Genomic DNA, 14,678 nt, shown 5'->3' on the forward strand with positions numbered 1-14,678 from the left:
CTTCATTTGCTGATAGGGCACAATTCAAAATGAGGATAAAGAGCTGTAAACATCAATTAATAACAGGAACATATGATTGTATGATGTATGAATCTAGGAAAACTGGATGTTGTCAAAAATAAAATGGAACACATACACATGGATATCCTAGGCACTGTTGTTAAGTGCTGTTGAGTCAGTTCAGACTCACAGTGACCCTGTATAGCGTTTCCTAGGAACAGCTGGTGAACTTGAACCACTGATCTTGTGGTTCAAACTGACTTTGCAGTCTAACGCACTAACAAATAGCACCTCACCAGGACTCCATCCTAAGCATTAGTGAGCTAAAATTTAAAAAAAAATTTAAATTTAAAAAATTACTGGTAATTTTTAATCTGACAACCACATGGTTTACTATGCCAGGAATGTCAAATTGAAGAGGAATGACATCACATTCATCAAAAAGAACATTTCAAGATGTATCTTCAAGTACAATACTTTCTGTGATAGGATAATATCCATATGCCTACAAGGCAGGCCAGTTGATACAATTATTATTCAAACTTATGCACCAACCACTAAAGCAAGTGAAGATGAAACTGAAGCCAGTGAGGATGAAATAGAAGAATTCTACCAACTTCTTCATTGTGAAATCGATCCAACATGTGATCAAGATGTATTGATCATTACTGGTGATTGGAATGCAAAGGTTGGAAACAAAGAGTAAGGATCAGTAGTTGGAAAATATGGCCTTATTGATAGAAATGATGCTGGAGATTGCATGATAGAATTTTGCAAGACCAATGGATTACTCACTGTAAACACTTTTTTAAAACACCATAAAAGATGACTATACATATGGCCCTCACCAGATAGAATACACAGAAATCAAATTGACTACATCTGTGCAAAGAGATGATGGAGAAACTCTATATCATCAGTCAAAACAAGGCCAAGGCCTTTTGGCTCTCTGAGTAGCACCATGGCAGTTGGCAAGAACAAGCGCCTTACAAAAGGTGGCAAAAAAGGAGCCAAGAAGAAAGTGGTTGATCCAGTTTCTAAGAAAGATTGGTATGAGGTGAAGGCACCAGCTATGTTCAATATAAGAAATATTGGGAACACACTAGTCACAAGGACTCAAGGAACCAAAATTGTATCTGATGGACTTAAGGGTCGTGTTTTTGAAGTGAGTTTTGCTGATCTGCAGAACAATGAAGTTGCATTTAGAAAATTCAAGCTAATTGCTGAGGATGTTCAGGGCAAAAACTGCTTGACCAACTTCCATGGCATGGATCTTACCTGTGACAAAATGTGCTCCATGGTCAAAAAATGGCAGACCATGATTGAAGCTCACATTGATGTCAAGACTACAGACGGTTATTTACTTCGCCTGTTCTGTGTTGGTTTTACTAAAAAATGCAACAACCAGACTCGGAAGACATCTTATGCTCAGCACCAATAGGTCCGTCAAATCCGGAAGAAAATGATGGAAATCATGACCCGAGAGGTGCAGACAAATGACTTGAAAGAAGTGGTCAAAAAATGATTCCAGACAGCATTGGAAAGGACATCGAGAAGGCTTGCCAGTCTATTTACCCTCTCCATGATGTGTTTGTTAGGAAAGTAAAAATGCTGAAGAAGCCCAAGTTTGAGTTGGGAAAACTTATGGAGCTTCATGGTAAGGGCAGTAGTTCTGGAAAAGCTACTGGAGATGAGACAGGTGCTAAAGTTGAACGAGATTATGGCTATGAGCCACCAGTTCAAGAATCTCTTTAAAATTCAGACTTTTAATGGTGACAAATAAAAGATCTTATTTGTGGGGAAACCCCCTCCCCCCCACACACACAAAAAAAACCAAGGCCAGGGGTAGACGGTGGAACACACCATCAGTTGCTATTGTACAAGTTCAGGCTGAAGTTAAAGAAAATTAAAACAAGTCCAGGAGTGACAAAATATGACCTTGAACATGTCCCACCTGACTTTAGAGATCATCTCAAAAACAGATTTGATAAAATAGACACTAATGACCAGAGGCCAGAAGAGTTGTTGGATGACATCAAGAATATCATACAGTTATTTGCTTCTATTGAAAAAAAAAAAAAAAAAAGAGTATCATACAGAACAGAATGTGGGACCCTATCCAGAGAAGCAGTGACACCAGAGATGGAGTCAGAGATGAGGATATGGAGACAGGGGGCAGGTGAAGTCTCTAGGCTCATGGAAACAGAAGGACTGTTTGCTGGCATCCAGGAGGCAAGCTTGCAGAATGTGCCCTTTGGTTGTTTAAATGATTATATATTCCTGAGTGTTTTGGTGTAAATTCCCACCCCCCACCCCTCAAAAAATATATCACACAGGAAGAAAGAAAAAGGTCATTAAGAAGACAAGAAAGAAAAGCACCAAAATGGATGTCAGAAGAGACTCTGAAACATTTTCTCCAGCAAAGAGATGCTAAGACAAATAGAAGAAATAAGGAGGTAAAAGAGCTGAAAACAAAATTTCAAAGAGTAGCTCAAGAAAAGAAAGTCAATTATTACAACAAAATGTGCAAAGACCTGGAGTTAGAAAACCAAAAGGGAAGAACATGCTCAGCATTTCTCAAGAAGGAAAGAACACACTCAGCTTTTTTTTTTTTTCCCTAAGAACACACTCAGCATTCCTCAAGCTGAGGAAACTGAAGAAAACAATTCAAGCCCTGATATGCAATATTGAAGGATTCTATGGGCATAATACTGAGTGATGCAGAAAGCATCAAAACAAGATGGAAGGAAAACTCAGAGTGTACGAAAAATAAATGGTCCATGTTCAGCCATTTTAAGAGGTAGCATATGAAAGGAGCTCTGGTAGCATAGTGGTTACGAGTTGGGCTGCCAACCTCAAGGTCAGCGGTTTGAAACTACCAGCAGTTCCACAGGAGAAAGATGAGGTGTTCTGCTCCTGTAAAGATGTACAGCCTCGGAAACCCTGTGCAGGGTCACTATGAGTTGGAACCGATTCCATGGTACTTAACAACAACAACATATGATCATGAGCCAATGATCCTAAAGGAAGAAGTCCAAGGTACACTGAAAGCACTGGCAAAGAAGCAGGCTCCAAGAATTGATGGGATACAAATAGAAATCTTTCAACAAATTGATGCAGCACTGGAGGCACTCACTTATATATGCCAAGAAATTGGGAAGACATCTACCTGGCCAACTGATTGGAAGAGATCAATATCTGTGCCCATTCCAAACAGAGGTGGCCCAAAGGAATGCAGAAATCATTGGACAATATTGTTAATATTGCATACAAGTTAAGTTTTACTCAAGAAAACTTTTTAAATGGCTGCAACAGTACACTGACAGGGAACTGCCAAAGGATCAAGCCAGATTCAGATTCAGATGTGAAATGACGTCAGATCGATCTTGGCTAAAAGCAGAGATGTTTACCTGTGCTTTATTGACTACGCAAAGGTTTGTCATATGGATTAAGACAAACTATGAACAACAATGCAGAGAATGAATATTCTAGAACACTTAATTGTGCTCACCAGGAACCTGTACGTAGACTAAGAAGCAGTTGTTGTTCTAACAAAACAAAGGAACACTGAATGGTTTAAAAACAAGAGAAGTGTGCACCAAGTTGTATTCTTTCACTATAGTTATTCAATCTGTATACTGAGCAAAAAATTCAAGAAACTGAATTATATTAAGAAAAATGTGGCATCGGGTTGGAGGAAAACTCATTAACAACCTGCAATATGCAGATGATACACCCTTGCTTGCTGAAAGTGAAGAGGACTTAAAACAGTTACTGATGAAGATCAAAGGCTACAGTCTTTGGTATGTGTTGCACCTCAATGCAGAGAAAACAAAAATCTTCATCACTGGACCAATAAATAACATCAAGATAAATAAAGAAAAGATTGAAGTTGTCAAAGGTTTCATTGTGCTTGGATCAACCATCAATATTCATGCAAGCAGCAGTCAAGAAATCACACGACATATTGCATGAGGCAAATCTGCTGCATAAGACCTTAAAGAATTGAAGAGCAAAAATGTCAGTTTGAAGACTAAGGGGTACCTAAACCAAGCCATGTATTTGCAATAGCCTCATATGCATGTGAAAGTTGGACAATGACTAAGGGAGACCATAGAAAAATTGATGCATTTGAAGTGTGGTACTGGAGAAAAATATTGAAGGTATCACAGACTGCCAGAAGAGCACAGGTCTGTGTTGGAAGAAGTACAGCCAGAATACTTGTTAGAAGCCAGGAAGGCCGGACTTCATCTCATACCTCAGACATATTATCAGGAGCCCCATCCCTGTAGGAGGACATCATGCTTGGAAAAGTGGAGGGTCAGAGAAAAGAGGAAACTGGACTGGCACAGTGGCAGTAGCAATGTGCTCAAGAGTAATGACAATTGTATGGATGGCTCAGGACAAGGTAATATTTCGTTCTGTTGTGCACAGGTCACTATATGAGTCGGAAGCAACTCACCTAACAACAGTATGCACTAGTCCATGAAATTGATAGACTATAGTTTAAACAATAACTTATAACTGAACATTTAAGTTGCATCCAACTTTTTCACCGTTTAAAAATATTGCTGTAATGAATAGCTTTGTTTACAAAATAACTAAATAAAACAGCAGTTCTCAAACGTTAGGTCTTAAAATCCCTCCTAATTCTTAAAACTTACTGAGAACCCTGCACTAATGAAAAAAAAGGGCATGGTGGGGTAATTCCACTTTTATTGCTAATTGTGTGGTAAGGATCAGCATGAATTCAATTCCCAGCTGGAACTGGATCCAGACTTCACCTCTCCACTGTTCCATTTCATATTGCCATCTGTGTAACACTTCATTCTTGGCAGCTTCGGGCCAAGTCACCTCATTTCTAGCCATTCTGAGACAAGTCAAAGAACACAGTGAGAAAGAAAGACTCCGTCCTTCATCATTAACTGTTCATGCAGCATTTTTCTGCTTCTGCAAAGATTTGCAGTCTTGGAAACCCTATATAAGGTCGCTATGATTAGGAACAGACTCAATAGCATTTAACAACAACAACGAAAACAAATCATGCTATTACTTTAAAATATATATATATAATTTTGTGTAGTAAGGATCACTACAAATTCAATCCCCCCCTCCCCCAAATTGTGGTTTCAGTGAAAATTTACAGGGAAAATTGTTTTTTCATTCAATAATTTATATTTTCTTTAGTGAAAGCAGTTGCAATTCTTTCAATATAACAGCACTCTTCTCTGGGGTTCCCCATATCCATTCCTCCTTCCTTTCTGCATCTTCCTGCCTTCTTAACTTTGCTTTAGAACAAATGCTGCCCTTTTAGTCTGGTCTGGTTAATTACTAAGAGGAGCATGTTCCTCATGAGTGTCACTGTTCACTTCATAGGCCTAATTGTTCCACAAAGAGAAAGCTGAGGCTTTCTGCTCCCATAAAGATTTACAGCCTTGGAAACCCTGTGCAGGGTCAGTATGAGTCGGAACTGACTTCACAGCACATCAACACCACGACTCTTCATGCAAGGAGTCTGGGGGGAACAGTGGTTAAGTGCTTAGCTTAACCAACAGAAGGTCAGCAGTTCAAACTCACCAGCCTCTCTGCGGGAGAAAGATGTGGCAGTTCTGCTCTGTCCTAAAGGGTTATTGTGAGTTGGAATTGACTCAATGGCAGTGGGTTTGGTTTGACAAATGGTCAATGAGGAGTCCCTGGGTTGTACAAAAGGTTAGGAGCTTTCTACTAACTGACAGATTGTTTGTTTGAATCCAAGCAGAGGGACCTCAGAAGAGATGCCTAGCCATCTATTTCTGAGAGATCACAGTCATTATAACCCTGAGATACTGAAACCTATGGATGGCAGTAGTCTGCTTTCTAATGCATAAATGTTTTATGTGGACTTCACACTTTGTCACACAGAATATTAATAAGATGTGCAATCAAGGGTTGGGGTTTAATGAAATTAATGATTTTACTGCTTAATCAAGAATATTATTAACTGAAATTAGTTTAAAACAAATAAAATCTGCAAGTTCATGCAGCAAAGACTACAGTAACACCCAGTACAGTTTGGTGTCATTGCCTTGATTCCTGTTACGTACAGCACCAGCAGTTTTACTTACCACTGCTTTTACAGCAGGGAAATGTAATGGTGAGAAGGGAAATCATAACCTACTACTATTATGAAAAGAATTTTGACCTCATGATCTTCAAAGAGGTCCATACATTGAGAAAACATGGAGGAGAAAGTAGTGGTGAACATTTACCTTTTTCTTCTTTTCAGTGGGCGACAAGCATTGGGCACCAACCTTCTGAGCTTCCTCAAATAGGCTATCGACAAAATATTCCCAATTTTTTTGTCTACTATCACTAACAGGTGGGTTGTCAGATCCTGATGCACAAACCCTAAAAAAAAAAAAAAACAAAGAAAAAAAGTATTGACTAATAATTCTATAAAAATTTACCTGAACTGAGATTTTACCTCCATGTGTCTATAGTTCAGGTTCTCTTTGAAGTTAAATACAGTAGATATGTGACTTTGGAGAACACAAGAAATTGAACTTCTCTGTGATGTGGTTCTTAGTAGGCAAAATGCAGATATCTGCACCATTCTCAAGTGGCTGCTGTGAATGTTTAATGAAAATACATAAAAAGGCCTATAAATGGTGTCTGCTACACAGTAAGCTTTCAAATGTTAGCTAATGATATCCATATAATCACTTTATGCTTTCTGGTATTGGATTGTGCCTTGTTTCAGAAAGCATCTGGTGCTTAATTTCAAATTACTTAGATACAAAACCAATAAAGCTGAACATCTAAAATTTCTATGTAACTCTTTTTATAAAAAATTCCCAAGGAATTATTCTATCAAAAGAAGTCTTATGTAATAGTTCTTATGATAAAAACATATATGACAACACCACCCAGAAGTCAACCCAGATATACAAATATCCCACGTAAAACAAACCTACAAAACTGAAAATAGGAAATCAAAGAAATCAACTTATAATGACGGCAACTACAAAGCAAAATGAGGAAAAAGCACAGTTACAGAATTCCAAATTATGTGGAAGTCAAGTACATTTCAAGATAAAACTGACTACTTTAAACTAGGGAAGAAATTAGTAAATTACAAGTTAAGCTCAAAAAAATTTAATAAACTTTCTCATCAATATAAAAAATAAGAACAAAATAAAGGAGATTTAGCAACATTAAAATAGCAATGAAGAAAATGACAAAACCCATAAACAAAATGAACTCAGCACAATTATGTGGAAGAAACCAGAACCACTAAAAAATCCACACATCACAACAGCAATCAATTCATACCTATCGATAATTATACTGAATGTAAATTGATTAAATGCCCCAATCAAGTGACAGAAAGCAGCAAAATGGGTAAGAAAACAGGATTTGTCAATTTGCTGTTTACAAGTAATACATCTTACAAAGATAAAAACAGACTAAACATACATCAATTTCAGCAATTAACAAAGAAGTGACAATATTAATTTATGATAAAATAGACATTAAGGCAAGAACTAGCTTAAGAGACAAAGATGGGAATTATATAATGATTAAAGCACCAATTGAACATGAGGACATAACAGTAATAAATATCTATGCTACCAAAAGAGACTAAAAAGACATATATGAAACTTTAACAGAATTGATGAGAGAAAAAGACAACTCTACAACAGTAGATTTTAATACACCACTTTCAATAAGAATAGAACTAGAAAGAAACTCAACAAAAACACAGAACTAAACAACTCAAATCAACCAACTTGAACTGGTAGGCTTGTCCAGAGAATTCCAACAAATAACAGCACAATATACATTCTTTTCTAGTGTGCATGGAACATTCTCCACAGTAGACTGCATATGTTAAGCCACAAAGCAAGCATCAATAAATTTAAAACATCAAAATATATAACAAAGCATTTCTCAGATCACAATGCCTTAAATTAGAAATCAACAATAGGAACATCAAATGAAATAAAAAAGCAATTACATGTAAACTAAATAACACCTTGTTTCAAAACTAAACTACTGGTAATAGAAGATACTTTTTAAAAATGAAATAAAAAATTTCCTTGAATTAAATGAGAATGACAACATACCAAAACCTTTGAGACACAACTAAAGCAGTGCTCAGGAGGCAATTTATAGCAATAAACTCACATATCCAAAAGAAGAATCAAAATCAACACCTTAACCCAACATCTCCAACAGTTAGAAAAAGAGCACCAAAGCAGGCCTATGGTTGCAGGAAGAAAGCAATCAAGACTAGAGTAGGAATACATGAAACAGAAAAACAATAAAAAGGATCAATAAAACAACAAGTTGGTTCTTTGAAAGGATTAATAAAAGCAACAAACTACTTTCAGAAAAAAAAAAAGAAGATGCAAATAAACGAGTAAGAAATAATGAAGGATAAAAAGTATAGCAGATCCTATAAAGAACTGTTACCTTTAAAATTTGAAGATGTAGAAGAAATGGATAAATTTTTAAAACCACACTATCTACCGAAACTAATATAGACTTAAAAAGAAATTAATCAAGTCATTTAAAAAAATCTCGACAAAGAAAAGTCCAAGCTGAAGACGGTTTAACCAGTTAATTCTATCAAACATTCAGATAAGAAATGACACCAATTCTACTCAAATTATTCCAGAACAGAAAAAAATAGAAAAATTCATTTTATGAAGCAAGCAAAACCTTAATACCAAAATCAGTCAAAGGTATCACTAAAATAGAAAATTATAGACCAATACCACTCATAAACATAGATACAAAAATTCTCAACAAAATCCTACTCAAATGAATCCAATACCATGTCAAAGAAAGCATGCATCATGACCAAGTGGGATTCATACCAGGTATGCAAAGATGTGTCAATGTTAAAAAAACAATCAACATAATTCACTACATAAACACAACAAAGGAAAATAACTATATGATCATATTGATTGATGCAGAAAAGGCAAATCAAACAACCATTCCTGATTTAAAAAAAAAAAAAAAAACACTCAATAAAACAGGAACTGAAGGAAAAATTCTCAACATTACTGAAGGCACACATACAAATCCAACAGCCAACTTCACTTCCAATGGAGAGAAACTGAAAGTGTCCCCTTTGTGAAATGAAACCAGACAAGAATGCCCTTTATTCAATATTGTGCTGGAAGTCTGACCCAGAGCTATAAGGCAAAAAAAAGAAATTAAAGGCATCCAAACAGACAAAGAAGAAGCAAAATTCTCTCAATTTGCAGTTGATATGATCCTACATATAGAAAACCCCATAGAATCAGCAAGAAAATGATTGGAACTCTTAGTAAGATTCAGCAAAGTGGCAGAGTACAAGATCAATTTTTTAAAAAGCAGTTGGATACCTTTGCATTAACAAAGAGAGCTCTTGAAAAATAAATCAGGAAAACAATACCATTTGCAATAGCCACCCAAAAGATGAATTACTTAGGGATAAATCTAACCGGAATAACTAAAGACCTATTTTAAAAAACAAACAAAAATACAAAATACTATTACTACGACAAGGAAAAGGTGCTCTGGTAGCGTAGTAGTTATGAGTCGGCCTGTCAATCTCAAGGTCAGCAGTTCGAAATCACCACACGTTCTGCAGGAACGGAAAGCACATGCAGGTTGCTATGAGACCTACATAAATGGAAGGATATGCCATGCTCCTGTATAGGAAGCCTTAACATTGTGAAAATGTCAAAACTAACCAAAGCAATCTATAGACATAATGCAATTCTAGTCCAAACACCATCATCATTCTTTAAAGAGAGGGATAAACGAATCAGCAACTTTATACGGAGAGGGAAAAGACCCTGGAGATGCAAAGCATTACTAATGAACAAGGTAGGAGGTCTCTCATTTCCTGATCTCAAAACCTATTAAACAGCCACAATAGTCAAAACAGTATGGTACTGATACAATGGAGGATATATAGATCAGTGGGACAGAATTGTACCCAGTTGTAAATTCCCCCACTGCCAGTCAGCTGATCTTTGACAAATGGTACTGGGGCAAAACTAGACATCCATTGGCCAACTCACATCATACACAAAAATAAACTCAAGACGATTCAAAGATATAAATGTAAAACCTACAACATTTTCATCAATGAAAAAAGAGACAAACTTAGGGGCTCTGATTTGGAGCATAAATACAATATTAAATGTAACGGAAAGCATGCAAACAGAAGACAAATTAGATGACTGAGACCTGAAAATTATGACATTTATGTGTACCAAAAGATTTCACCAAGATTTTTTGGCAATGACATATACGACAAGGAACAAATCTCTAAAATGTATAGAAAACTTCAACACCTTACTAACATCAAGATAAATAATCCAATTCAAAAATGGGCACAGGGGGAAGCAGAGTGGCAAATGAGGCCATCGGCCATTTTGTGCCTGTTTCTTGTGGGGCCATGGTGGTAGTCGCTGGGTCAGAAAAATGAGCGATTTTCGTCTCATTTTTCTTGCTTGTTTTCTCCTCCCTTTTACTTTGTCAGTAGAGAGCAGTTATGGGTCACAAGTAGAAGAAGCAGTTGAAGCCGTGATGCAATAGAGATTTTGCAATAGAGATTTTGATGATGAGAAGATCCTTATATAGAACCAAAAAGCAAAGCATTTTAAATGTCATATATGTCATAAGAAATTTATGCAGGACCTGGCTTAACTATTCATTGCATGCAGGTACATAAAGAGACAATAGATGCTGTACCAAATGCAGTAATATCTGGAAGAACAGACATAGAGTTGGAAATATATGGTATGTAAGGTATTCAGAAAAAGATATGGATGAAAGACAACGACTTCTTGAACAAAACACACAAGAGTGTAAAAAAAAAAAAAAAAAAAGCAACAAGATGACTCTGCTGAATATGATGATGATGATGACTCTGCAGCTTCCATTTCATTTCAACCACAGCCTTTTCAGCCTCAATAAGGCTATATTCAGCCAATGGCACAGCCAGGTCTGCTGCCTGTTCCAGGAGCACCAGGAATGCCACCTCCATTAATGTCAGGTGTTCCTCCTCTGATGCCAGCAATGCCACCAGTTATGCCAGGCATGCCACCTGGACTGCATCATCAGAGAAAATACACCCAGTCATTTCGCAGTGAAAACATAATGATGCCAATGTGTGAAATGATGCCATCTGGACCAGGAATGCCACCTGTGATGTCTGGTATGCCACCAGGTGTGCCCCCACCTGTTCCACATCCTGGACTTCCCCCAATGACTCAAGCACAAGCTGTTTCAGCACCAGGTATTCCTAATAGACCACCTGCACCCACAGCATCAGTTCCTGCTCCACAGCTTCCAGTTACTAAGCCACTTTTCCCCGGTACTGTACAGACTCAGGCAGCTGTCCAAGGACCAGCTGGTACAGATTTCAAGTCCTTAAATAATACTCCTGCAACAACTACAGAACCCCAAAGCCTACATTCCCGGCTTATACTCAATCTACATCTTTAACCACTAGTACAACCAACAGCACTGCAGCTAAACCAGTGGCTTCAGTAACAAGTAAGCCTGCGACAATTACAACAACCAGTGCAACTAGTAAGTTGATCCATCCAGATGAGGATGTATCACTGGAAGAGAGAAGGGCAGTTACCTAATACCAGCATAATCTTCCTCGACCAGGACAGGTTCCCACTGGTAATCCACCTGTTGGACCAATTGGAGGTATGATGCCACCAAGCCAGGCATCCCACAGCAACAAGGGATGAGACGACCCCCCCCCCAATGCCACCTCATGGTCAATATGGTGGTCATCATCAAGGCATGCCAGATTATCTTCCTGGAGATATGCCACCATACGGGCAGCGACCACCAATGGTAACCCCCTACCAAGGTGGGCCTCCTCGACCTCCAATGGGAATGAGACCTCCTGTAATGTCGCAAGATGGCCGTTACTTATCTTACTTCATCCAATCTAATAGGTTTGGAGATTAAACCTTTCCTCAACTTGTGCTGATTGTATAGCCAAGCTTCCGTCAATTAAGGCTTCATTGTGACATTGACAAACATTATCTTCCCACACACCAGGAACTATTGGACATTTATTTTACATGGGAAAAATTATTTGGAATAATAAAGCAGGAACTTTTCCTGAAGTTGCAATTTATACTGTATGGCGTCTTTTCACATTTCATCTGGATTTTTAGAAGTGAAGAATAGTAAATTTGGTTTGCTAAATTGTGAAGGCACTGGAATTACATGAACTTACCACCTTAATAAAGGCAAGTTCTGTAAGCTTACATTGCTATTTGTGAAGTTATGCCATCACAGCATTTCAGATGCTGTTGGACTTTATGTCCCCAACCTTACTTGGTAAAGGCTATCACTGTTTCCAAGTACCTGTATCTTGGAAGTCTGAATGTGTAAAATATTTAATGTATTTAGAGTTTCTCATGTTGCAGGGTTTAAGAAATCTGACACATCAAGGTCACGTTACTTATCTGTACTGTTAAACTTCATTGTAATAAAATGAGAGGGGGGTGGTGGTGAAAAATGGACACAGGACAGGAACAGACTTTACCAAAGAAGACATTCAGGCAGCCAACAAACAAGAAGAAATGCTATCAGTAGCTATTGTTGATAGGTTCCATTGAGTCTGTTATAGTGATCGTATGAACAATAGAATGAAACACTGCCTGGTCCTGTGACACCCTTACAAATGTTCATACGTTTGAGGCCACTGTTGCTGCCACTGTGTCAATCCATCTCTTTGGAAGTTTTTCTATTTTTACCTGACTCTCCACTTTTCCAAACACAACGTCTTTCTCCAGGCACTTGTCCCTTCTGATATCATATCCAAAGAGAGAAGGACAAACTCTTGTCATCCTCATTTCTAAGAAGTATGCTGGCTGTACTTTTTGCAAGACAGATTTGTTTGTTTTTCTGGAAGTCCATGGTACTTTCAACATTCTTCATTAATACCATAATTTAAATGCATCAATTCTCCTATGGTCTTCCTTATTTATTGTTCAACCTAGTCCTAAAAATTGACATCTTTGCTCTTCAACACTTTAAAGAGTTCTTTTGCAGCAGATATGCCTAATGTAATATGTCATTTGATTTCTTAACTGCTGTTTTCATGAGTGCTGATTGTGCATCCAAGCAAAATTAAATCCATTGACAACTTCAATTTTTCTTCACTTATCATGATGTTATTTACTGGTTCAGTTGTGAAGATTTTTGTTTTTTATACATTGAGATATACACCATACTAAAGACTGTAGTCTTAGATCTTTATCAGTAATTATTTTCAGTCCTCTTCACTTCCAGCAAGCAGGGTTGCGCCATCTGCATATCCAATCCTGATGCCACGTTCTTCTTTGTAATTCAGCTTCTCAGATTATTTGCTCAGCATACAGACTGAATAAACATGGTGCAAAGATGAAACCCTGCCACATCTTTCCTGATCTTAAGGCTTCAGTATCCTTTTGTTCATTTCGAATGACTGTCTCTTCATCTATATACAGATTCCTCATGAATACAGTCTTCTGTATGGAGATTTAATGAGGGTATTGGTCAGTTTTGCCACCCTAAAGGGTATAAAATGAGCCTGCTCAAAAGCAGAAACTGGAGTCTCATGACTGTCAAGAAAGAAGAAACATGAGTGTCTTCTAGATGAGATCTCTGCAAGAAGCAGCAGCAGCAGTGAAAGTAGGTGCACAGGGAACACATGAAAGAGCTAAAGGCTTCCCAAACTAAAGAACAAGTAAAGTTGAGTGCCTTAGGTTAGGAGGCTGGCTTGCAGAGTGGATTGTCCTTTGGGCATTTAGCAGCAACTCCAAAGGAATTTTATAACACTTGCCCAAGCAGGGCTGAGGCCAAGGGGGTCTTATAGCCGAGAAGCCCAGGACCAGAGAGAGGTGTGTCTCTGAGAATGGCTGAAAAGAGGCGTTCCTGATCAGAAGAATCTGCCTTGAGCATTTCTGATCCTGAATTGTTAACCTGTTAACTTCTGTAAAACACATCATAATCATGAGTATTGTCTGTGAATTCTGTGAGGCCCCAGCAGAGAAGTAGAAAGTGTCATGAGATATATCTGTAGATATATTTGTAGTACATATGAATATATATGTAGAAATATCCTCTGTCAAATCTATGTGTATATTCATGGGTGTGATTATATTCACCTTCTCAATCTTTATTTTAGTAATATTTTAATAGTTTTCTCTATGTTGTTTTTGTTAAGTACCATGGAGTCGGTTCTGACTCATAGTGACCCTACACAGGGTTTCCAAGGCTGTAAATCTTTATGGGAGCAGACCGCTTCTATATACAACCCCTTTTATCTTCCAATTGAAATTTATCTGAGGTACTCTATTCTTTTAGATTCTATTGTGAATGGTATTACTTCCTTAATTTCCTTTACAACTTGCTCACTGGATGTATAGAAATCCTACTGATTTTTGTGTGCACCCCACCATTTTGCTTAATTTATGAGCTGTAGAATAAGCACTGCACTGCTAACTGCAAGGTGGCAGTTCAAACTCACCAGCTGCTCCTTGGAAACCCAAGGTTTGTTATGAGTCCAAACCAACCAGACAGTACTTAATAACAACAATAACTTTCTTGAGGAATTCGGATTTTCTACATACAAAAGCAGCTTCAAAAAGTTGTTGGAATTCTATGATGGTTACTAC

The 14,678-nt window shown here is 37.6% G+C and overlaps 1 protein-coding gene and 1 pseudogene across 1 annotated transcript in view; one reads left to right on the forward strand and one right to left on the reverse strand.

Annotated features, from left to right (window-relative positions):
* UBXN2A (UBX domain protein 2A) overlaps positions 1 to 6,592 on the reverse strand; it is a 28,415-nt gene extending 21,823 nt beyond the window's left edge. Inside the window, exons 1-2 of the mRNA XM_006835304.1 lie at positions 6,447 to 6,592; positions 6,249 to 6,387 (exon numbers count right to left, since the gene is read on the reverse strand). Coding sequence (XP_006835367.1) covers positions 6,249 to 6,387; positions 6,447 to 6,592 — 285 coding nt within the window. The remainder of the gene's footprint in view (positions 1 to 6,248; positions 6,388 to 6,446) is intronic.
* A 3,945-nt stretch (positions 6,593 to 10,537) lies between these two features.
* Positions 10,538 to 11,976, forward strand: LOC102814371 (annotated as a pseudogene).
* The last annotated feature ends 2,702 nt before the right edge of the window (positions 11,977 to 14,678 follow it).

This window comes from Chrysochloris asiatica, unplaced genomic scaffold (assembly GCF_000296735.1).
Source record: "Chrysochloris asiatica unplaced genomic scaffold, ChrAsi1.0 scaffold00016, whole genome shotgun sequence".
NCBI lineage: Eukaryota > Metazoa > Chordata > Mammalia > Afrosoricida > Chrysochloridae > Chrysochloris > Chrysochloris asiatica.